The 24,226-nt window shown below is 39.9% G+C and overlaps 1 protein-coding gene and 1 long non-coding RNA gene across 6 annotated transcripts in view; both read right to left on the bottom strand.

The window, feature by feature from the left end:
• The window catches only part of LOC121654512, a 25,769-nt gene extending 18,016 nt beyond the window's left edge, over positions 1-7,753 (bottom strand). For all 5 annotated transcript variants that reach the window (XM_042008684.1, XM_042008683.1, XM_042008685.1 and 2 more), the window contains exon 1: positions 7,720-7,753. In XM_042008684.1, coding sequence (XP_041864618.1) covers positions 7,720-7,725 — 6 coding nt within the window. In that variant the 5' untranslated portion in view covers positions 7,726-7,753. The remainder of the gene's footprint in view (positions 1-7,719) is intronic.
• A 25-nt stretch (positions 7,754-7,778) lies between these two features.
• Positions 7,779-11,123, bottom strand: LOC121654511. The gene is made up of 5 exons (XR_006012966.1): positions 11,017-11,123; positions 9,149-9,264; positions 8,559-8,715; positions 7,937-8,129; positions 7,779-7,818 (listed from the first exon to the last, which is right to left on the bottom strand). It is a non-coding gene; the product is annotated as an uncharacterized LOC121654511 (long non-coding RNA).
• Positions 11,124-24,226: the final 13,103 nt, after the last annotated feature.

The raw sequence follows: 24,226 nt of genomic DNA, 5'->3' as shown, positions 1-24,226 counted from the left end.
GTCTCTGGAAGGTACTGGGTGCGTTCGTTATGCCCTGCGGCATACGATTGAACTCCCAGAAACCTAATGGGGTGACAAAGGCCGTCTTTGGTTTGTCAGCCTCTTCAACCTCAATCTGGTAATAGCCTGACTTAAGGTCGAGAACTGAGAACCACTTAGATCCTGTCAGTGCTGAAAAGGTATCTTCGAGTTTTGGAAGAGCATACGCATCCTTTACCGTTTGCAAATTAAGCTTGCGATAGTCGATACACAAGCGAACATCATTGTTGCGCTTTCTCACAACAACAATGGGAGAGGAAAAGGGAGATTCTGATTCCCTTATAACACCAGTGTCAAGCAACTCTTGCAGGTGTCTCCTCACAGCCTCAATGTCCTGAGGATGTATGGGTCTTGCACGATGTTTGAAGGGAGCTTCATCATTGAGTTTAATGTGATGCTTCACCTTGTCAGTGCACCCAAAATCCAAATCATGGTGAGCAAAAACCTCAGGTATCTCATTTAGTTTTTTAGAGATGCGCTCTTTCCACTCTGTAGCAATAGGAGAGTCTCCAAAGTTAAACCTCAAGCCTGATGTTGCATGGCTTTCAGCATTGACCGTGGCAGTCACATTGTGTTGTTGCAAGATGCTATTGAGCGCCTCAAGCTCAGCAACAACACAATTGGGTGAGATTGTGATGTTTTGATCAGATTCATTTCTTATCACGACAGGTATCTTTTGGTGCGTGCTTGCTGGAAGAGTAATGAGGCAACTTGTTACACAAAGGCCACCAGGCAATGATGACTGGGAAGGATGCCCCACAATAGCCCATTTATCTGTGCATGGGCTAATTAGGTTAGCCGAACCCTCCAGAACAACAGTCTGTCCTGCGGAAACCACAGCAGGAATGCTTCCAAGCATTCTGACTAAGCCAATGTTGCCATCCTTGCTCTGCTTGTGTCTCAGTTCAAGTGTGTTGAGCACTGCCCTATAGCCATAGGGGAAAGGTAAGTGATTTGGAGTCTTAATTTCCAAATACTTTTCATACAAAGTGTCAAGTGTATTTGTTCCTATTAACACAGGTGACTGGACACCTGGGTGTACATCAGGAACGATAAGTGCAAGGGTAAGTATGTCAATGTCAGTTCCAAGGAAATCCTTGGGAAAGGTGATCAACACCTCTAGATAACCTAGATAAGGAACAGGCTGACCTGCCGCACCTTCAACCTCCAACAGGTCATGAAGGGGTTTTATATCTTGTCCAGAGAGGTTTTGTCTGTAAAATGACTCTGGAATTGTGGTTACTTGTGAACCTGTATCCAGTAAACAGTTACATTCCATACCGGCTACTTTGGCCGTGGCTGTACATTTAGATCCTACTAAACCTTTCGGAAGTTTGCATGCAGATTTATTTAACTGTGACCGTCCAAGGTTAGCATGCTGGTCATGTTTTTTCTTCCTGGGACATTCTTGTTCAGCTGTAGTCTCCATTTGCCCCTCAATAGAGACCATTTCTAGTTTAACTGGGTGGCAGCAGCTGTGGGATTTTCAATGTCCCATTTCTGCTGTCTTTCTTTTAACAGCTTACGTTTCTCTGCAACTAAAATGGGATCTGGGTCTTGATCGCAGTTAGGTTTGATGTGCCCATCCTCACCACATCGGAAGCAGTACCAAGGTTTTGGTCTAGAAGTTTGACTTTTTTGTGTCTGCTGCCCAAGGTCTTTGGTCAGTTTGGGACGACTCTGGTTGGTAAAGGGTTTGCTACTGGGAGCTTTCTTTGAGTTGGGTGTCTCTCTTTTCTGTTGTTTCACGGTTAGCACAGCCAACTGGCTCTGAAGCTCTGCAACTTGCTTACTCAGTTGCTGTGTAAGTGCATTGAGTGAGGCACATGCACCTTTTTCCTCATCACAGCTGTTTACAGTCTGTGCATTAACGGTGGCTTTCTGCTTGGAGTTGCCCAAATACTGTTTCATGCGCAAAGCTTTGGCTGTATGCCGATCTTCCTCAGTGCGCAGCAGTAAAAGCAGTTCAGCAAATGATGGTGGGTTTGCTTTTTTTTTGTTTTAACTGGAGTTCAGCAAGGAGGGAATTATCCCAGCATCCTCTGCAAAACTGAGTGAGAAGATGTTTGTCAACATCATTACTTGAAACTCCACCTCTTTTAAGAGCTAGGTTTAAACCTACCTGCAAACGCTGCAGGTATGCAGATGGCTTCTCACCAGCATCTTGAAAGGTACCCAAGAATTTGGCATAGAGCTCATCACCATCTTGAACAGTTCCAAAAGCAGAGTCTAACAACTCCAAATATGCAACTGGCAAGCTGGTGGGGCTCAAGTGTTTCACGATATCAGCCGCAGGAGGCAAAAGGCTCTCAAGAATCCTCCTGGAGCGCTGCACATCTGATACAGTGGGATCAGTCAGAATCAGCTCAACATTAGAGCGCCAAGTGTCAAAGTCTGTTTCTTGTGCGGGTCTGGGAATTTTCCCCGAGAATGCACGAAGTCTTAGTGGTGTCTGTGTATGCAATGCACTTTCATCCCTTTTCACTATATGTTCAACGACAACTCGTTGCACTTCGGGAGGTGTAAAGTCAAGCACGGTCCTTGAAGGAATGTCAGGTAGTTGCAACCTCTGAGCTGAGGGCACTGATCTGTCTGCCCCTGATTCCACCAATTTCACTTGAGGCTGGTCTGTATTAAACTGGGCTAAGGCGTCCCCAACAACTACCTCAGGAGTTAGGGGAACTGGATCATCCACCTTATGTCCAGAAGGAGTCATGTCAGAGATAGAATCACTGATGTGGGTCATCATGTCTCTAAGGACCTCAGCATAATCCCTCCCAGTAAGTTTAGCAAGCTCTTTCAACTCATTAAGGTATGTCTTGGTGGTAGTGTTCCCTTTGGTCTGTGTATAAACACTGGCTAATGATTGTACATGGTAGGTAGCCTCACCACTCTTAGCCACGTGGCTGTAAGGCAAGTGTGATGCTAGAGCCTCAACAGAAATCCCTGTGTTATACTCTATGATGGAATCATGAAAAAACTCTGAAGTATCATCATCTACTGATAGGATTCTATTAATAGATCCATACTGCTTCAGGAAATCTACAACTTCCTCATCCTGGTCTTCCCCAGTTAACCCACTAACTAATGCAACATTTGGGATTTTGATGCTGTGCTTCTGGATTATGTCCATTTTCCTCTTATTCCTGATGTCCTCAAATATTGCAAACAAATCCTCCACCTCCTGGCTGGCTCGCCAAAAATTTTATGTAGCACTTGTCTCCTGATATAATAATAATTTACTGTTAATAATGTGAATGATGTATACTGGGAGACTGACTTAACTTTGGGCCCTGTTTGGAAGGTTCTCGACTCAACTGAGAGGTAGAGGTCTTTTGCAATAATTAAGAAACACACCTGAAGCACAAAATGGTTAACAGGTACCTTGTATTACCATGTACAACATAAACATGACAGAAATGAAATGAAAAGTCACTTGTTTACAAGTGTTGAGGTTCACATAAAGGAGATATAGTTAGAAAAAAACTACTTTCCTCATAAGAAATGAGCGATGAGTAATTTTCCCAACCCGAGTGCACTCGTATTTAAGTTCCTTATCCAAATTCTGTAAATACTGGATCCAGATTAGGGCTAATATGATAACAAATCAAACAAACCAGTTCAATAGTTAGAGCCCTATATTCACACAATCAATTAATCACATTCATCACTAGCAGAACAACCAGATAACATTACACTCACATCTGGACAGTTGGAGTCCTTCCACAGCACAGGCAGTGTGGATATCAACTTGGGAAAGACAAAAGGGTGTCTTTTGGGGTCAATAGTCAAGTCAAATAAAATAACAACAAGTCAGTCTTAAGGTGAACGCTGTGCACGTGTTGTGAGTTCACGTTATGGTGGGTTCTGGCTGATAGTTTGTGGTGTTCTTATCCTACCACCATAACCTTGAGGAAAGTGAGGATATCCTTGTATGGTGGAGGATGCAAGCAGCTTCTCAAGACCAATCCTTCAACAGGTGCGAGGATCAGGCAGTCTCATCTGGGTTGGCTCGCCATCGATGCTTCAACTCAAACCCAAAAACCTGGCCAATTCGGGAGTTTAACTCTCATGAACGCCGTTCAGAAAGCAGGAACGTTAACAGCTCGATCAGCTCAGCATACCAGCTCACACAAGCAGCGTGTCACCATCGTCTGTCCGTTGTTTCTCAGCAGAGGCTGCTCACAGTCCTACAAGTGCTCTGATTGGGTAAAGCACGGCTGAGCAAGCAGCAAGCTCTGCTCTGATTGGCTGAGGCACATTTTCACTTCAACCCTTTATCACCTGGGTTACAATTGGAATACATTAAGGTTTAGTGATCCCAGTTGCAGCAACTATGATGTAAAATCATTAAGAACTAAATCTAAGCAGAAGGGCCCCACATGGTGACGGATGAGAAATCAGGTGTGTAAGGAAGCCAAAAGTGTTCCAGGGTTTCTGGTTCACGTGGGCCCCATGAAGAACAAGACTGGACACGAGTATGTATGATGTTAGTTTTCTCAACGCCTTCCTATCTCAAGAACATAGAGAAAATGCTGCTAAATTGGTTTTGAACCACATTATTCCATTACCTGCATGCTGGCATTAATGGTGCTTGGATCCTCATTAGGCTGCTCTGTGGAGGACAACACAGTCTCAGCTGTCCCTGCAGAGGTCTGCATCTTTGTCATCTGGAATTTACACAAGAATTAACAGCAAATTAAGGACCACTGATACCATATTTACAATTTACTACTGGTCAAAGTTCACTCAGCTGAAAACCAGTATCTCCAACAGCATTTAAGATTGAAATCAGGACATTTTACAAAGTTTCATGCAGGTTTAGGCTGGGTCACAGCAACTTACAGGTGTATACCGTCCACCATGTTAGAGATACCTTCATAATAATGAAGCAAATCAGGACGTATTCAGCCATCATTGGAATACATTAAGGTTTAGTGATCCCAGTTGCAGCAACTATGATGTTAAATCATTAAGAACTAAATCTAAGTGGAAGGGCCCCACATGGTGACGGATGAGAAATCAGGTGTGTAAGGAAGCCAAAAGTGTTCCAGGGTTTCTGGTTCACGTGGGCCCCATGAAGAACAAGACTGGACACGAGTATGTATGATGTTAGTTTTTTCAATGCCTTCCTATCTCAAGAACATAGAGAAAATGCTGCTAAATTGGTTTTGAACCACATTATTCCATTACCTGCATGCTGGCATTAATGGTGCTTGGATCCTCATTAGGCTGCTCTGTGGAGGACAACACAGTCTCAGCTGTCCCTGCAGAGGTCTGCATCTTTGTCATCTGGAATTTACACAAGAATTAACAGCAAATTAAGGACCACTGATACAATATTTACAATTTACTACTGGTCAAAGTTCACTCAGCTGAAAACCAGTATCTCCAACAGCATTTAAGATTGAAATCAGGACATTTTACAAAGTTTCATGCAGGTTTAGGCTGGGTCACAGCAACTTACAGGTGTATACCGTCCACCATGTTAGAGATACCTTCATAATAATGAAGCAAATCAGGACGTATTCAGCCATCATTGGAATACATTAAGGTTTAGTGATCCCAGTTGCAGCAACTATGATGTAAAATCATTAAGAACTAAATCTAAGCAGAAGGGCCCCACATGGTGACGGATGAGAAATCAGGTGTGTAAGGAAGCCAAAAGTGTTCCAGGGTTTCTGGTTCACGTGGGCCCCATGAAGAACAAGACTGGACACGAGTATGTATGATGTTAGTTTTCTCAACGCCTTCCTATCTCAAGAACATAGAGAAAATGCTGCTAAATTGGTTTTGAACCACATTATTCCATTACCTGCATGCTGGCATTAATGGTGCTTGGATCCTCATTAGGCTGCTCTGTGGAGGACAACACAGTCTCAGCTGTCCCTGCAGAGGTCTGCATCTTTGTCATCTGGAATTTACACAAGAATTAACAGCAAATTAGGGACCACTGATACCATATTTACAATTTACTACTGGTCAAAGTTCACTCAGCTGAAAACCAGTATCTCCAACAGCATTTAAGATTGAAATCAGGACATTTTACAAAGTTTCATGCAGGTTTAGGCTGGGTCACAGCAACTTACAGGTGTATACCGTCCATCATGTTAGAGATACCTTCATAATAATGAAGCAAATCAGGACGTATTCAGCCATCATTGGAATACATTAAGGTTTAGTGATCCCAGTTGCAGCAACTATGATGTAAAATCATCAAGAATTAAATCTAAGCGGAAGGGCCCCACATGGTGACGGATGAGAAATCAGGTGTGTAAGGAAGCCAAAAGTGTTCCAGGGTTTCTGGTTCACGTGGGCCCCATGAAGAACAAGACTGGACACGAGTATGTATGATGTTAGTTTTCTCAACGCCTTCCTATCTCAAGAACATAGAGAAAATGCTGCTAAATTGGTTTTGAACCACATTATTCCATTACCTGCATGCTGGCATTAATGGTGCTTGGATCCTCATTAGGCTGCTCTGTGGAGGACAACACAGTCTCAGCTGTCCCTGCAGAGGTCTGCATCTTTGTCATCTGGAATTTACACAAGAATTAACAGCAAATTAAGGACCACTGATACCATATTTACAATTTACTACTGGTCAAAGTTCACTCAGCTGAAAACCAGTATCTCCAACAGCATTTAAGATTGAAATCAGGACATTTTACAAAGTTTCATGCAGGTTTAGGCTGGGTCACAGCAACTTACAGGTGTATACCGTCCACCATGTTAGAGATACCTTCATAATAATGAAGCAAATCAGGACGTATTCAGCCATCATTGGAATACATTAAGGTTTAGTGATCCCAGTTGCAGCAACTATGATGTTAAATCATTAAGAACTAAATCTAAGTGGAAGGGCCCCACATGGTGACGGATGAGAAATCAGGTGTGTAAGGAAGCCAAAAGTGTTCCAGGGTTTCTGGTTCACGTGGGCCCCATGAAGAACAAGACTGGACACGAGTATGTATGATGTTAGTTTTCTCAACGCCTTCCTATCTCAAGAACATAGAGAAAATGCTGCTAAATAGGTTTTGAACCACATTATTCCATTACCTGCATGCTGGCATTAATGGTGCTTGGATCCTCATTAGGCTGCTCTGTGGAGGACAACACAGTCTCAGCTGTCCCTGCAGAGGTCTGCATCTTTGTCATCTGGAATTTACACAAGAATTAACAGCAAATTAAGGACCACTGATACCATATTTACAATTTACTACTGGTCAAAGTTCACTCAGCTGAAAACCAGTATCTCCAACAGCATTTAAGATTGAAATCAGGACATTTTACAAAGTTTCATGCAGGTTTAGGCTGGGTCACAGCAACTTACAGGTGTATACCGTCCATCATGTTAGAGATACCTTCATAATAATGAAGCAAATCAGGACGTATTCAGCCATCATTGGAATACATTAAGGTTTAGTGATCCCAGTTGCAGCAACTATGATGTAAAAAATCAAGAACTAAATCTAAGCGGAAGGGCCCCACATGGTGACGGATGAGAAATCAGGTGTGTAAGGAAGCCAAAAGTGTTCCAGGGTTTCTGGTTCACGTGGGCCCCATGAAGAACAAGACTGGACACGAGTATGTATGATGTTAGTTTTCTCAACGCCTTCCTATCTCAAGAACATAGAGAAAATGCAGCTAAATAGGTTTTGAACCACATTATTCCATTACCTGCATGCTGGCATTAATGGTGCTTGGATCCTCATTAGGCTGCTCTGTGGAGGACAACACAGTCTCAGCTGTCCCTGCAGAGGTCTGCATCTTTGTCATCTGGAATTTAAATCCACAACAAGAACACATGTAGTAATCAAAAAATGAATACAAGATATTTTGTGAGGTTGAAAAACTGGAAAACATGCAATCATACATGCTCGACTCATCCACTCACTTTTTTACGCCATGGCCATTTAGAATCCCCATAGTTGTAATTAATTTCAGTCCCTACTTCTATTTTCACTACAGAAAACAGGCACAAATGTGGTCTTCCATTCACCACAATTTTTTTCATGGTGCAGTTTGGAGATCTGTGGTTGTCATTAACCAATCTTCCAAGGGATTTATCCTCTTTGGATGCATCAATACTAAAGCAGTATAAAATGTAAAAGGAAAACAGTTAAGAACAACTGATGTACAACTTTCTACTCAAATATCAAACCTTACACTGTAAAGAAATAATTTCAAATATAAAATATACATTACTCATGTCTACTTAAACTTTATTATGTGATAGCATGAAGACACAAGATAAAGCTCTCTTGTTACTCCAAAATGTCAACACAAATCAGTAATACTTTCAAGGAAAAACTGAAATGGATTTATTAGAATAAATTAATACACCTGACCCAGCATGTGTATTTAAATGATTTGATGAGTTTTTATTCCATAATCAGGTACTAAAAATTTTGATTTCAGGCTTAAATGAAAATCACATGAAAATCTACAAACCCCCAGCCCAAAGGAAAAAAAACACAAACATAAAAATAAGAAAACCACAACTGTTACATGCTTACCACCACCGACGATTCTGCCATTCAAATTCAAAGAGAAATGTACTCTCTCTCTCTGAGTAACATCTGGACCGGCATTCCTCCACAGATATTAGCTCACCTCTGTACTCCAAGACAAAGGTGCCTGGTTCAATGGGCTGGGCAGCGAATACTCCTCTTCCTAAAAGATTAAAAGATTTTAAAAGATTTTAGATTAAGATGTGATCAAGAAAGCATTGACTTATCCTTATCTGTAACATATATATATGCTAAAAATGTCCAACTGTTACTGTCCTGCATGTTGTAGATGTTCCCCGATCCAACACACCTAATTCAAATTACACAGATTTTCTTCAACGCTTGTTAAGATTTGTACAAGTCTGTTAATAACCCATTAATCTAAACCGAAAATGTTTTGGAAAGCAGTCCTAAAATACTGGTACTTGATTTTCCTTAAAAAAAAAAAAAACTCTTGCCAATTACACACGGCATAACCGTGACAAAAATAAGGATTTAAAACATTTCTTTTACAACAAACACTGGAGCAGGAAATTCAGTCTCACACAATACCCACCAAACACACACACACCCACAAAGGCCTTTCTACACCTTACCTTTGCAACTATCGATAAATCTTTCTATAAACCCTGGCTTGTCCGTAGAAGACTGTATGTATAACTTTGCCTCCTCAGTAGGATGAATCCTTTTCTTCCTTTTTATCATTATGGCTCTGAAAAAGAGAATTCTAATGTGATTACAGAGAAAACATCATTCACTAATCAATCCAAAGATTCACTTTTAAAACTAATGATTTTATTTATTAATGCAGCAACTGTCTAAACCTATGATACACAATGCTTTCCACAAGATAGCATAACTACAGTCATGCAGCTTCATGACAACTAGATTAATTTCCTGAACTGTAAATACTGATGAAGAAATGCAGTAACTTTGTTAATCTAAAGATGTAAAATATTTGTCTATCCTTTAGGCAGTTCAGCTGTCACACATTCTCAACTGAAATGAAGAGCAGACTAATCATTACAGGACAGCCATATTCATCATAGCTCTTATTTTAATGAACTGTTATCAAAAGTCTGATTTGTTTACTTTAGGTTAAAGCATGTTTATTCCTGTCTTTTAGCCAGTCAGGGGAAAAAAAAATCCAAACAAGAGTGTAATTGCAGAAATCATAACACTTTTCATACAATATTTATCTATATATATGTAAACTAGGGTTGTCAAGAGATTAAAATTTTCCAATCAGATTAATTTGTAGCAACCCTATTGCTGGTCAGTGTCCCTGCCTGGCCCCCATCTAAACTTTTAGACCTGCCCCTGCATATCTTAAGTATAAATCTTTTCTACCACCTGTCAGCTACTTTATTAGAGAGGGGAGCTTCCCTGATTTAAATCTCAGAATATTGTTAATATTTTCTCTCACGTTTTTAATGGCCCATAAATGATCAGACCTATGTCTCCAACATCTACACAGCACCAATGATTTGGAGATTATGTTTTCTTGTTTCTGTGACAATGACATGGATCTGATTGACATGACACTGATAAATGTTAATCACTTTAGCTAGGAATAAAACCTTTGGATAAATATGTGCCGGTGTGAACCATGAAACGTGAGTTTCCTCCTACTAAGCTGAAAGATAAACACACGCAACAGGTCAATGGTGCCAGCGACAGAAAAGCCGATCAGCTGATTTACAACAGGAGAGGGAGGGGGGAGACGAGGCTGCCGCGGTGTGCAGAGGACCAGAGCAGACCCTCTCACCAGTAAAATGTGGGCGTTAAAGCATCCTCATCATACATGACATTGTTTATAAACGTCTTCGCTATAAAGGCGCTCACATCACTCTCAACTCCTGGCTGTGACTACCAACAAGTTTCTCTGTACAGACGTTACTGCCACTGCTCCACAAAAAGCCAAAAATCTGGCTTTCCTATTTTGTGATCTCCTTAAAACGATGCTATTGAAAATGTGCTGGCTACGGTCGGCCAATAACTTTAAAACTGCAACATACGCTCGGCTGTTACTAACGACTACTTTGGAATGTTTCCACACTACCTGACATGCGTCACTTGTGCAGCCTAATAAATATGACAAGTGGCCCAGAAACTACGAAAATCCACGTTATTTCAAGCCCGCATCTTTAATAGAATGTTTATCGACACAAGGCTGTCATCGGCAGAAAACAAAAACAAACAACAAAAAAAAAAAAAAGCCTGTCCTACGCCACACGCAACATGGTACATTATGTGCGTTCAATACACTTTATAAACCCATCTTCTTATCAAAGTGTGAACATTAAATCAACTGTTTCTATAAATGCTAGCAAGCTAGTTGTCGGCAAACGGTCCGACAAACTGTCCGACCGTCGAAGGAGCTGACAAAAGTATTTCACGGTGAAAAACTTATTACCAGCCGCCTGTTACTGATATAAGACATACATAAATCAAGCCAACTTACATTTATTGTTTGCTTGGCCTGATTTTGTGGTGATTTTATCCAAGATGTTTAATCAACTGCAGCGTGTGATCAGTACAGCCACGGTGCGTTTAAAGCCCACAGTAACGTGGGGCGAATCAGCGTTGTAAATAACTACGCACTTCTAATTTAATCTGGTCTGGTCTTAAAACTTTTGTTATAAAAATCACAGCAGTTTTTAATGATATTATGAATTTATATCGACCAGTTATTTTAAGAACGTGAGTTTTTAGTTACGTTTTTATGTCTTACATTTCTGACGATAATTAAATACCAATCGCTTACACACAAGCAAGCATATATATATATATATATATATATATATATATATATATATATTTACTACCTGTGCAACTAACATTAGCAACTAACTAGCAAGCTAATGCTAATGTTACTTGCACATGGGCAAGCATGCTGTAGCAAGCTAGCAGTACATTCTAAAATATCTAAAATGACTAATTATAAGTTACAATTTCTTGTCCCAACGTTAGAAACAGACTACTGGGTTAAAACGACATAGAAAAGAGCCATGTCAAAGTAAAAAAAAAATGCATACATATATATACATATATAATATTTAAATAAGCTTACCATGTGCTGTCATGACGAACTTGCTTGTCGGTGCCAAACAGACCATATCCATATTAGGGAAGTGGAGATCCAGCCCAAATTAGTTGCTGTTTTTACATACAGCCAGTCACGTTCAGTGTTATTTATTGTTAATTGTGACCTTGATCATCATTGGAGGTTTCATCGTCACTCAGTTCAGAACGCGTTCCTATTGGTTCTAATGATACACACTTTCTGAAGTGTGTATACTTGTAGTAACGGCCTCAAGCCTCTGCGATCGCTAGAGAGCACACACAGTTGACACACACATTTCCAGAAACTGTCACCTTGTGGGGAAAGTGAAAAAAAAGCAGGAGGCATGTCAGGGGAGGCTGTTATGCTAGGTTAAATAGCTAATCTTTGTGGGGCCCTGATTTTTGGGCCCCACGAAGCTCTTGGGCCCCACACCGTTGGTGGGCTCCCTGCCTCTGGGCCCCTTACTGTAGCAAATGTAAGTACACACACACACACACACACACACACACACAAACAGCATGCTGTCACATCCGGCCCTGCGCTCCACAGCGTGGCCTATAATTAGCTGCCTGCAAAGCTGACTGCCTGGAGATGAGATGAGCTAACCAGAGAGAGGAGGAGAGGAAGAAAAGGAGATGAGCTAACCACATGTAGGTAGATGCTGCTCCACCAAGTGAGGAGGAAGAGGAGGATAGAGGAAGAAAAATGTTTGGAGGGAGAAAGGAGTAACCAGATAGTGGTGAAAGTACATACTGAGGGAGCCATGTATGACAGACAAGAGATGCAGAATAATCATAGGAATTTATTCAAGATGTGTTACAGTGCTATGGGTGCACACACTCTTAAATGTGGGTTTCCCCAGCACGGATTGAATGCAAACAAACCATATTCAGACACAGACTTGTTCTGAACCCCATTTAACCATAAAAGACTTTAAAATGTGGGATTGGTGATGTGTATCTGCGTGTGTATGCATGTGTCTTCTTCTGCACATGCTCAGAAACTGTAGCAATTTTATGAATGGATCTCCAGCAGCCAGTGAGATAAAGTATGTCACAGAACTATAATGAGAGCGGCGATGGTCTCTTAAGTAGCACAATTTCATCTGTATAACAAAAGCGGGCTTGAGACTTGGCTGTGAATGAATGAGTCAGGATCGACGTAATCATGGGCTGGGAGGGGGTGAAGGGGGGGGGGGGGGGGGGGGGGGGGATGACTCATACTCTCTCCTCTCTCATTGTAACTTCACTGCTGCAGCATTGGAGGACTTCTGGCCCTCTGTGGGCTCCTCTTCCTTGATCTCCATCTCCTTGTCTGCCTCTCCATTTGCTCTAGCTTCTCCTCCACTGCACTATCACTTTCACTGTATCCAACTGTTTTTAGAAATTCACATCTTAGTGTGCTAAGATGTAGATAATGAAGGAAATTTCAACCCCCCTTAACCCACTGATCCTAGCGGCTGTTCGTTTCAAACTAACTCAATTAGCAACAGAACATAATCCAAACATGAAAAAGTGGGAAAGTGCGTACTGCTCTTGAACTGATGTAGGTTGATTCACCAGGTTAAACCAAATGGTGCACATCGATAATATCTTTTTCCTCAGAGAAATATAAAATATCAGGCTGATGGTGTGGCTGCTAAGCCCGGATGTGGTGACTCAAGCTGCAGTGGGCTCATCATGTCACTGGTGGACTGCAGAGACAGGATGCCTAGTTTACTTGCAATACCCAACATCAAGCTGTTCTGTCTGTACCCAGAGTTAGTAAACCTAACTGGCAACTTTCACTGTGAGAACGTAGGCATTATTCGTTGAGTTCTGTTACTTCTGTTTCTTAAAGCTGTTTGTATTTATCTTGCTGCACTGTCATGCACCATGAAATCTACAAAAACAGCTGCTTTTTACTTGCTCATGCATGTGAAGTGCAGTCATTATTGTTCCATGACTTATCCAGCTTGACTAATCGACTCACCTGTGTTTTTATACTGGGATAGAGGAGATGAAAATAAGTCAGTGGTTATTACAAACAAATAATTGATAATGTCCAGACAAAACCAAAACATCAGAACTTAAATAAGAACCTGTAAAGTTTAGTATGTTAATGATGATTGTTCATTATTGTGCACTCAGCTGGAAACAGCATGTGCTTTTTTTTTTTTTTTTTAACTTGATTTGCTTATTTTTGAAATATTGTGCTTGTTCTGGAGCAAATTAAGAAATAATGTCAAATGGATGAAGGCATAAACACAGATAATGATAACATGAAGTGTTTTTTTTCTCTAGAAGCACTACAACACAATAATTTATTTATGTTTTTTCTGGTTGTGCTTTTCATTTTTTATGCTCCAATTATTGAGCAATGAGATATAATGAAGTATAGCTCTATTTATTATTAATCTACATATTTAAAACAGATATTTTAATTTCAAATGTTCAAATAACATCAGCTAAGATGTAAAATAGGTTTTCCTGACACTTCTACAACAGTGGGTTCGATATGTAAAAATCAAGAAAAATATTCTGTATTGTCTTGTCTGTATTATCCATCTATTTATACAGTGATATAAGTTCCTGTTATTTATTTACTGCTTCCAAACCTGCATGACCTGAAAGTATTCTTTACAAAATACAATGCCTGTTTCCACTGTTCTGTAAACACCAAAGTACAATGTATGCCTGCGGTAAATCCAGAAATCTGAACTTGAAGGTAATTTCAGGTTTAGTGACTTGTTTAGATGGTTTGCAAGAATCTTCTGGTTTCAATAAATAGAATTTTCTTGGGTAATGGAGCCTTTTTTTTTAAAAGGGAAATTGCATCAAACACAAAAGAAATGTTTTGAGGCAGTTCATAAAATTAAATTTCATAGATATTAAATGGTTTTAAAGATACATCATTGTCTTGGATAACCGCTTAATGATTGCCCCTTACCCTGAAGGCATTATGTGTCCATGCCTTTGTACCTGTGTTATGTGTCATTTATAAAACAATTTAGAAACCAATAGGATGCACTTTGGGAGATAAATTCTGCATTATGATTGAGTTTATTACAAATAAAAGAAGTGACTTGGAACCATACAATCAGAGCTGTGAGGTTGAGATTTTTCTAACTTTTCCAAGCAAAGCGCTACTTTTATGAGCAGCCAAGGCAGCTGCTGACAGATGTGAGGTGTCACAGGAACACAGAGTAATTTTGAGGCAATGACCAGAGGAAGAGGAGAGCAGAGGTAATGAAGGTGTAATTTGTTAACCATCTGTGAGGTGCTTGTTGCCCTGAGGGTTTCCTCTTCTCCGGAACTTCCCCTCCGCAGGGGCACAGGTGCTGGAAAGAAGAGGAGGAGGTGAGGGTGACTGCTAAAGAGGAAGGGAGCAGTAAAGTAGGAAATGTTGGGGAATAAAAATCAGAGGGGGCGAGGAGAAGAGATGGAGAGATAAGTTGACATGATAAAGGGGTAAATGTGTAAGGGGGAATAAAAATAAGAAAGAAAAAAAGAAAGAAACACATGGAATAAACAATCATAAGTAAGACAGAGAGGATATAACGTTAACATCATTGTTAGATGCTTCATTGCGCTAAGCTTTAATGCCAACCTCTGTTGCATAAATCCAACTTCCCCAAATGCATATTCCCATTTTTCTCTTTCATTATTCCCACATAAAGTATCTCTCAAACATCTTATCAATAAAAGCCTAAGAGAAGGTGTAATAATAAGCGTCCCAAAGCAAGAAATTGTACTTCTCTTTCCTTTCAAACTATCCCTCCCCATTTCTAATTTCAGCTAAAGTGATCACCATATTCTTCTCCCATCCAATCATCTTCTCTTCAGGAAATCATTATCTTGATTTATCCACTTGAAATCTTAAAATTATAAAGGGGAAATGCTCATAAAAATAATTTCAGTTTCAAATTAACCTCACAAGTCTATGTTACCTACATTCACTGAAATGTTCTAGCCATTGTCAGGATGAACTGACTTAAGATGGACTTTACCAGCGGTTTTCTAGTGTAAAATCAGCATGTTGTCCAATTCAGCCCAAGTACAAATAAAGTACAGTAAATGTACAGAGAATTTGCAGTCAGTAACCAAGTGTGTTGACGTTTCTATCACAAGGCTGAAAGAATGCAAGCATTCAATTGTAAAGAAGGTACATGAAGATATCTTTGACACAAAGATACTAACAATGAGAGATGAAAATTCAGGATCTTGTGTACTAAATGCTGCTGCAGTACTAGCAAACATCATCACCAGACTCTCAGTCCAAAAATGATTCTACGGTACTCCCATTGTTTGTTGGATTCAGCTAAAATGTGACATCCCACAAATTTTCCCTGAGCATGCTGCACAAAGAGCTGCAGAAGTGAGACCAGCTCTGAAATAAGTTTTTAAATTGATCATTTATCCACTGAAACATCTTGTGGATGTTCTGAAACGGTAAAGACCAAATGAATAGAGATGCAAAGGATACATTTTACCAGTCTGCAGGGTGGCTAGCAGCTACTTTAAACCCAACAAAAGCAGTTCCCACAGTCCAAAAACAACAAAACAAAACAAAACAAAACAAAACAAAAACAAAAAACAAATAAAAACAACAACATAAAAACAGCTACTTTTCATGCTTTCTATTAGCTGCGGTTGACAACAGCCTCTATCTGAATTAAATGTCATTCTTTCCTGTAGTAGCAGTTTGCAGGGTTGTCCTAGGAAGCAATAACAGAAATATAGGTACCACACTGCTTCTGCCAGTAGGAGGAAGAGCTTTGTTGAAGCAGGTAAGAAAATAAAACATTTTAGTGAAGTAAAGGTGTTATATCTCACAGTGTTGAACATTTAATGAAAGCCCAAACTGTTGTTCATCTCATTTCATGTGGACAGATGTCATAAAGTTTCAACAAGATCCTAATCCAATTATAACCACATCTCTGCTAAAAACAAAGCACTCTGAAATCATCTTATAGCCTTGTATCTCTTCTCATCCTCCCTGCCCTGTAACCCCCACCCTGTAATATCCTCACTTCCCCTTGAACATGCAGACTGGTTGAGTTGGTGGTGGTGGCTGGACTCCTTCCTGCTTTGAAGCGCTCCAGTCAGCCGTGTTGCCTCTGACTGCCTCTCTCTGAGGGGCATATAATGGCTTTAAGACGCCCTAGCTTCCTCCATAATAACTGCTTCCTCTGCTCTTGTCCTGCTTGCCTGCCTGCCTGCCTGCCTGCCTGGCTGGCTGGCTGGCTGGCTGGATGTGTGGGTGGCTAGATGGCCACCTGACAGGCTGACCAATCCTCAGCTCACATCTGCAGCATTACTAAAAAACAAGTTTGTATCCTGTTGGATTATCACGGGTATAAACAAGTGGTTTACTCCAGACTATATGATTTGTTGGTAATCCTTCTTGTAAAATTAAAAACAAGTTCTTAGAATTATAAATAAGTCTCCAATATGTCTAGCTCCACCCTAAATGCTGCATTGACTGTGTGACTTTAATAAGTAAATGTGAAATGCTGTCTTCATAATTAACTGATAGGATGGGTGGTATGGGTGGTTGCTTTACTGCCTGGCTCTTTGACTGACTGGATGATTAAAAGCTGGCTCCTTAAGTAGCTGACTTATTGGCTGAGGAATGCAGCAGGTGGTTCAAAATCTGAAAGGCTTTTGCAGCCTTGTGTATGTGCATGTGCATGTTTAGGTTTGTGTCTATGGCTGTGTGCGTGAGTGCATAGTTTTTCCCATGGTTGAAGCCATTGAGCTGATCTGCAGGCTCTCAGAATTCCTCTCTAATCTGGCATGTTTCACATTCCCAATTTCCTTCGCTGATGCATGACTTCTCTGCTCTGTGCTCAACTGGAGACTGTAGAAGGAAATAAAGACAACTGCCTGTCTGACCAACTTATATCTCCCTCTGCTTTTCTGAAGCACTTCCTCTTTGTTGATAAAGCCCACCTAGCGTATTTATCTGTATACTATCTGTGATCTTGTTTTCTATTACTTCCTGTTTGTCTGATCTTATGTCTGGTACTGCAGCCTAATTTTTCTAAGCACAACCAGGTCTGGGGCATTTTAAATCTCTGTATGTAGTCATATACATATCAATACCTGCCTAACCAGGTCTGTGGCATACATGTGCCCTATAAACCCTTTAACTTCCTACTATCTGTGTGTGATATTTTTTTCTTTTAATAAAAAAAATAAATGTTTACACTTACAAAAAATGCTGGATGGGAAAATGCGACCTAGGAAGCCAGGACTGGAAATAATTTAGCAAAACAAATTGCTCCCATGTTAACATAATTTCCAGGTGAAGGCATTACACCAATTATACACTTATGTACAAACATCAGCAGAATAAAATGTGGTCTGATGGTGGTGCAACAAAACCACCGAGTGTTCATGCTCACACACATACAGATTCGCTTGATCATTAGGTAAACAAAGGGCAGCGGAAGCAAGGGAACACTCTATCAGCAAGCTATCAATAGTACTGTTGACTCTAATGTCCCTTATCTGTTACATGAACTCTACACTTTCACATAAACATGTTTTGAGTGTGTTTATGTGTGTTTTTGTTTGTGATTCTGTGCCTGATTAATTTAACAAATTTAGTTTACTCATACACAGTTATACCTTAAAGTTGTGTGCAACACTATAGGAGTGTATGTGTTTTTGTGCTGCTGAGTTTGAGGGACAACTGCAGAACATGTGAATGTGACACCACCATTTTCTGATGTAACAGCCATCCAAGAGTCATTGTATTTGTGTTACCAGTTATCATATCCGGAGATGGGCTTGTATTTGGTCAAGTAGTGGATACATCTGATGCAAAGGAACTACTTTATCTGCCTTGTTTGCCTATTAGAATTGACACAGATTCAATTCCCTGACAAGCAGAAACTGCTCAGGGTTTTTTTCTGTTTATGAAGATGAAATGTACCCCTTCCCTTTGGTAACTTCTTTAAAAGACTTCTACCTAAATGATAATGAAATAGCATGCGCGAATCAAAATAAATAGGTGGTCTGAGTTTGCTGGTCAATTAATCATCTGGTCTTTCTCCTGAAATGGTTGCTTTGTCACTTCCATTGGTGCCCAGTCTACCTGATTGAATCAGTTGCACCACTAAACACAGATCTGTGAGGCTCGTTATCTCCTTAGCAGGCTACATACAAACATCAGTGGTGACATATTTCCTATAAAATGTAAGAAAATTGTCCCAATGTCACATTGCATCAGTGTTTTAAATGATATAAGGCAGACATGATCACACTTACATCCGTAGTCTTTAGTCTGATGCTCTTTTTTTCCATTTATTACCCATGTATGATACAGTTATTAAATCATGTTAACAGTGGGTTTGTTTAAGCCTGTGAAGTTACAGAATCATCACATCTTAACCATCAATAGACATCTGAAAGCATCATCAGTGACTGATCTGGCTAACTTGGGATGCAGAAGAGATTGTGCATTTAGGTAGTTACATGACTGCCTGCAAAAAGGAATTCCTGATACCTGCAGTGGAGTGCTTAACACTAGAGAGTGGAGAGCAACTTTTCTGCATAATGAAATTTAAAAGCAAAGTATGTAAGGTCACTTTTCATTTATTGCTTATTTGCTTGTTTGACATAATAGTATAGTAAGAAAGTTCTTGTAAATAAATGTGATCAATACATGTTTGGTATCATAGCTTTGTTCCAAATCAGTTCAAGGCTGAATGAAAACTTTGTAAAAATAAAAAATAAAACCTAAAAAACTTATTATGTAACACTTTGTTTATTACACTAGGTTGTCACTTCTCCTTATTCCATTCAGTGATCTTGCTGTGTCCTCCTCCTTGCCCCCCCCTGTCCTGTCCTCTATATTAAATGAGAACCAGATGCTCAGTAGACCTAATCAAGATGTCCTCCGCTGAATGAGCCTCATTATGTGATGAGTAAACAGAGAGTTCCAGTGCTGCCGTGGGATAAAATCCCAGGGCAGCCCGGGATTGATTGAGAACAATCAAGTTACAACTACTGTTTCTCCGTGTCTGAGGAAGAAACGGAGCAGATCTTTTCTAGACTAAAAGAAAATAATGTGAACATACTAAGCAGCAAAGGAAAGCAGTAGGGATCGATGTAGCCATTTCCAACAATGGAAATATCAGGAAAAACGAACATGAGAAACTGGAGAAAGCCTGGAAGGTAAAGGTAAACAGTAATATGAGTGGTCATCAGATCACTGGGACCGTGTCCCCCACACTGGAGAAGTGGCTCCAACAGACCTGGAGAAACATCAGACATCTCCATCCAGTGGAGTGCAGTCCTAGGAACACTTAAGCTCTTAGGACTCTGGTAGAGAACTTGAGAGCTTGAGAGATGAACAGCCACCCAGTCTACCCAGGGAAGACGGGAGGTTGGGTGAGGAAAGATATATATATATATATATAATTAAAATTATATGAAATGAAAATTATTCTCATCCATAACTATGCAAATAAAGGGATGCCACACTTATTGGGTGACATCATTAACTCTCCTGATGCTGATTTGGCAGGCCTAACTGGTCAATACAGTTTTTAGCCATTGCAGGTAACAAAGTTGTTAAGTTCCTTATATGAAATATGCAGAAAAACATCTTCTGCTCATAAATGATGTCTTTCCTCCTCTTGGTAATGTATATAGCATTTTTGGTCAAAACAGTAGGCATTCAGTAGACATTTATGCTCTTTGCATGTACTTCAAGTGGGTTAAAATGCACCAAGAGATGACAAAAGCAACCACAGTAATTATTATCCCATCCCTTTTTTACCCGTGTGGAGCCACTGCACTATAATGACTTGGCTGACTAAGAATTAGGTTCATATAAAATCTAGGTTCTCCAATATGGCCCCTCTGTTGACTGGAATTTAACTAGAAGTCTAACAGAGAACCCTTATCATAGGGTAAACATTAAGTGGCCACTCAACCATCCGGCTACAGAGATGGGGAGAGGGAGGAGATAAACATCTTTGTATCACCATGCAGACCAGCATTCAAATCAAATTTCTGCTCTCCAATTTGGAGGCTTGTTTATGTCCAAAAGCATCTGGAATATTAACATACCCTTGAAGAATTTCCTGGCATGCCTCATGCAATGACCACATGTATATTTGGATGCCACAGCCTATAAGTACAAGTATCTGCATGTGTAGCAGTTCATGTCACAAAAAATAAATAAATAAAAAAAAATAAAATATATTCAGAAACCGAATATTAGTAAAAAACTAAGAAAAAAAAGTCTTTTCTTGACTCTTGTCTTATTTCTTGCTCTGTCCCTTTCTCTATTTCTTTTCCTCTCAATTCTTCTGATAATGTCTTCTTGTGTTTATTACCTGAATCAGCTACGGTGTGGTTTAAAAACTGCCATTGTGTTGATATCTGCTTGCTAGCGTGTCACGTGGCGTGTAAAGCGAAACTCAGCTGCAAAGTCACGTGGTGTCCTCAAAAGCAAATGTTGTGAAGTGTAGCTCCTCAGCGTTAGGACGCTGCTAGGCAACAATGACTCCAGGTATACATAATAAATGTCACTGTGCCACCAAACGAGTCAGGAGCACAGAGTTTTAAGGTCAAAAAGTTATGTAATGCGTTTTTTAGCATAAGTAAATGTTGTCGTCCACACATCAGAAACTATTTGGAGGAATGGATCAATACTCATTTTGTGTACCAGCAAGTTTTCATTCAAGCAGTGACGCATAAGAGAGTGATTCCAATAAAATCATAGAGCATTTGTTGAACACGATTTTGTGTCATCCAGTGCAACTGTGTTGCTCATTGTTGTGTTTTTAGTAGTTTTTAATTCCACCAGGCTTAACTTAAATCATGTAGCTGTATATCAGGCTTTGTATTGCCACACAGGCCTGATCCTCACAATGAACCTGACACTAGCATGGTGGACTGGAGAGAAGGATGTTGTAAAAAGTCTAAAAACAACTCCCTGCATGCTTATTTTGCTCTTGTTTTCCTGCAGCACACCAGTTTTTCATTTTGTGGAGGGATGGAGGAATGGAGAGAGGAGAGGAAGGCAGGCTAGAATGCGTAGCACTGACAGTATTTATAGCCCAGTGTTCTGACCAAAATTATCAGTGTACCACAAAATAACTTCCTCCAGCTTCACCGCTAAATAACAGGAAGCCTTCAATTGTGCGTATTTATTAATTTTAACTCACACATGCACTCTGTGTGTAACACACAGTTGCTAAAATGTGCTCACACAAACAGCACATGAGAACATACTATTGAGTGCACACACACATACACACACACATTTGTTGTGATGGTTTGCTGTCTTTATTAATAGAGCAACTCCTGAAGCTCTGTGTAAACTTCCTCTCCTTTCTGGGGGTCGCTTTTTCTTTGTACTCACAGGCTCCTGCTCCCTCTGTCCTTTCTGTCTGTCTCTGACTGTCTGACGCTCTCATACAGATGGACATGACTGAGTCTGAGCACATGTGAAAGCACACACAAACAAGCACACACTCTCAAAGTCTGGCCTCCATTAGAGAGCCATTCAGCTGAGTTTGAGGTCAAAGGCGAGAGTGTGTTAATGGGTGACATGGGGGATCTTTTCTGCTTGAATGACCATCACAGCCATGAGCATGTGCACATATGCATGCATGCATGCACACACACACACACACACACACACACACACACACACACACACACACACACACACACACACATAAAATATATATATATATATATATATATATATATATATATATATGTATATATATATATATATATATATGTATATTTGACATAAACTTAGATTCCTTTCCACCATCACCTCTTTCTTTCTCTCACTGTCCTTCATTCTCTGGGTCTGTAAATTACAGGTTGGATGTTTCAGCACATCACAAAATACAATTGCAGACGTTGCACCTGGTAGACATGTTAGCGAGCATGTGCACATGTGCAGCTCTGAGAGCGCACATGTGAGAATGGTGAGTACACACCTACCAGGTCAACGAATGCTGCATTCGTGGCACATTGGGAGGTTGGCTTAAAATAAATGGGAGCTGAGCCAAATTTTTATTGTGTATTTATAACAGTGTTTTATTAACAGCTAAAAGCAGATTTAAGCAGTCCTGAGTCAGAAAGTAGCAGAATTGTTGACTTTGATGTCAAAATGTGATTCTATTTAAATCCTCTTTATTTAACTTAGAAAAATGATTAGTGTACGTAACTTAAATTCACAGAAAACTAATAGACGTTGTGCATGTACCAATAGACTGCTTGTCCTCAGACATACATATCTGAGTTTATTTTTATTTTTTTGTGTGTATGGACACAAACATAAATGTATATTGAAATACAGTCACTGGGCATTTTCAGAGATTGTAACTACAGAAAGGGTCATCATGTTCAAAATAAAAAAGTTTGCATTTAAATCTTTGGGCAGTTTAGTCAAGGAGTTATACACATAACTATCAAGCAGAGGTTCATAAATGAATAATGCTTTCCATAGCTTATAACCTAGTTATTTTTCCAGCTGCTGTTTGTTTGTGTTTATGCATTAAAAACTAGTAACAGTAACAGTAATTGACAAAAAACCAACCAACCAACCAACCAACCAACCAACCAACCAACCAACCAACCAACCAACCAACCATCCAACCAACCATCCAACCAACCAACCAACCAACCAACCAACAAACAACAAACAAACAAACAAACAAACAAACAAACAAACAAACAAAAAAAACCCCCAAAAACAAACAACTTAAAACTACATAGTTGGCATTAAGGTATACATTCCTGTACAGGGCTCTAATTAAACTTTTTCGATCAGCAGCCAAGATTCCTAAAGTTACCAGCCAATCAGAATCTCCACTGGCCAAAATTTCCTTTAAGGAAAATAAATGTATTTATTATCTTTTGTGAAACTGTGAACAACATTCTCTTAATTCTCTTTAGCAGCAAATAAAGAAATTAACATAAACTTTAGATTGACAGAATTCTTTTCCGACAATTAAATAAATAAAAACACGAATTTTGTCTCTCCAACATTATAGAATATTTCAACAGAAGCAAAAGATGTATCCAGGTAAGAAATGTTAAAACAAAACAAATGCTGTCACATTAACAGTCTTCATCCTAACTCTTCATTTAATTGACACATAATCAAATAGCCGCTCTGAATATTATGTTTCCTTATCTTGGTGTTTGTGTTTGCATATGAACTTTGGCCTGTGTGAGTGCAGACTAGTACATGCCAGATCTGAATGGCTTTAATCTTCCTCTTTAATAACTGACATTCTCCCTCATTCTTGTGCTCAGCCTCACTTTTTACATCATCCAAGCACCGCCATGCACATTTTTGTTTTCCATTCTACACACCAATTACTTTGTTTAAATTTCACTTTCTTCAGGCAGACACTAGCTTGTAAACGAACACCACGGTTATGGCTGTCCATCGAATCCGATGATGATGTCTACATGTGTCCTTCAACGGTGAGTTCTTTGATGGCTAAAATAGGGCCAATGCGGGAGCCACACATTTTATTGCAGGTGGGACATATGTGAGTTCCTGTGGTGGTGGTGGTGTTAGCAGTGAGGGGTAGGTTCCTCCTGTGTCTCTCTTATCATTTCCTCTCTCCTGG

This window comes from Melanotaenia boesemani, chromosome 15 (genome assembly GCF_017639745.1).
Source record: "Melanotaenia boesemani isolate fMelBoe1 chromosome 15, fMelBoe1.pri, whole genome shotgun sequence".
Classification (NCBI taxonomy): domain Eukaryota; kingdom Metazoa; phylum Chordata; class Actinopteri; order Atheriniformes; family Melanotaeniidae; genus Melanotaenia; species Melanotaenia boesemani.
Note: the sequence above shows the minus strand (reverse complement) of the source record. Positions and strands in the feature narration are given on the sequence as shown.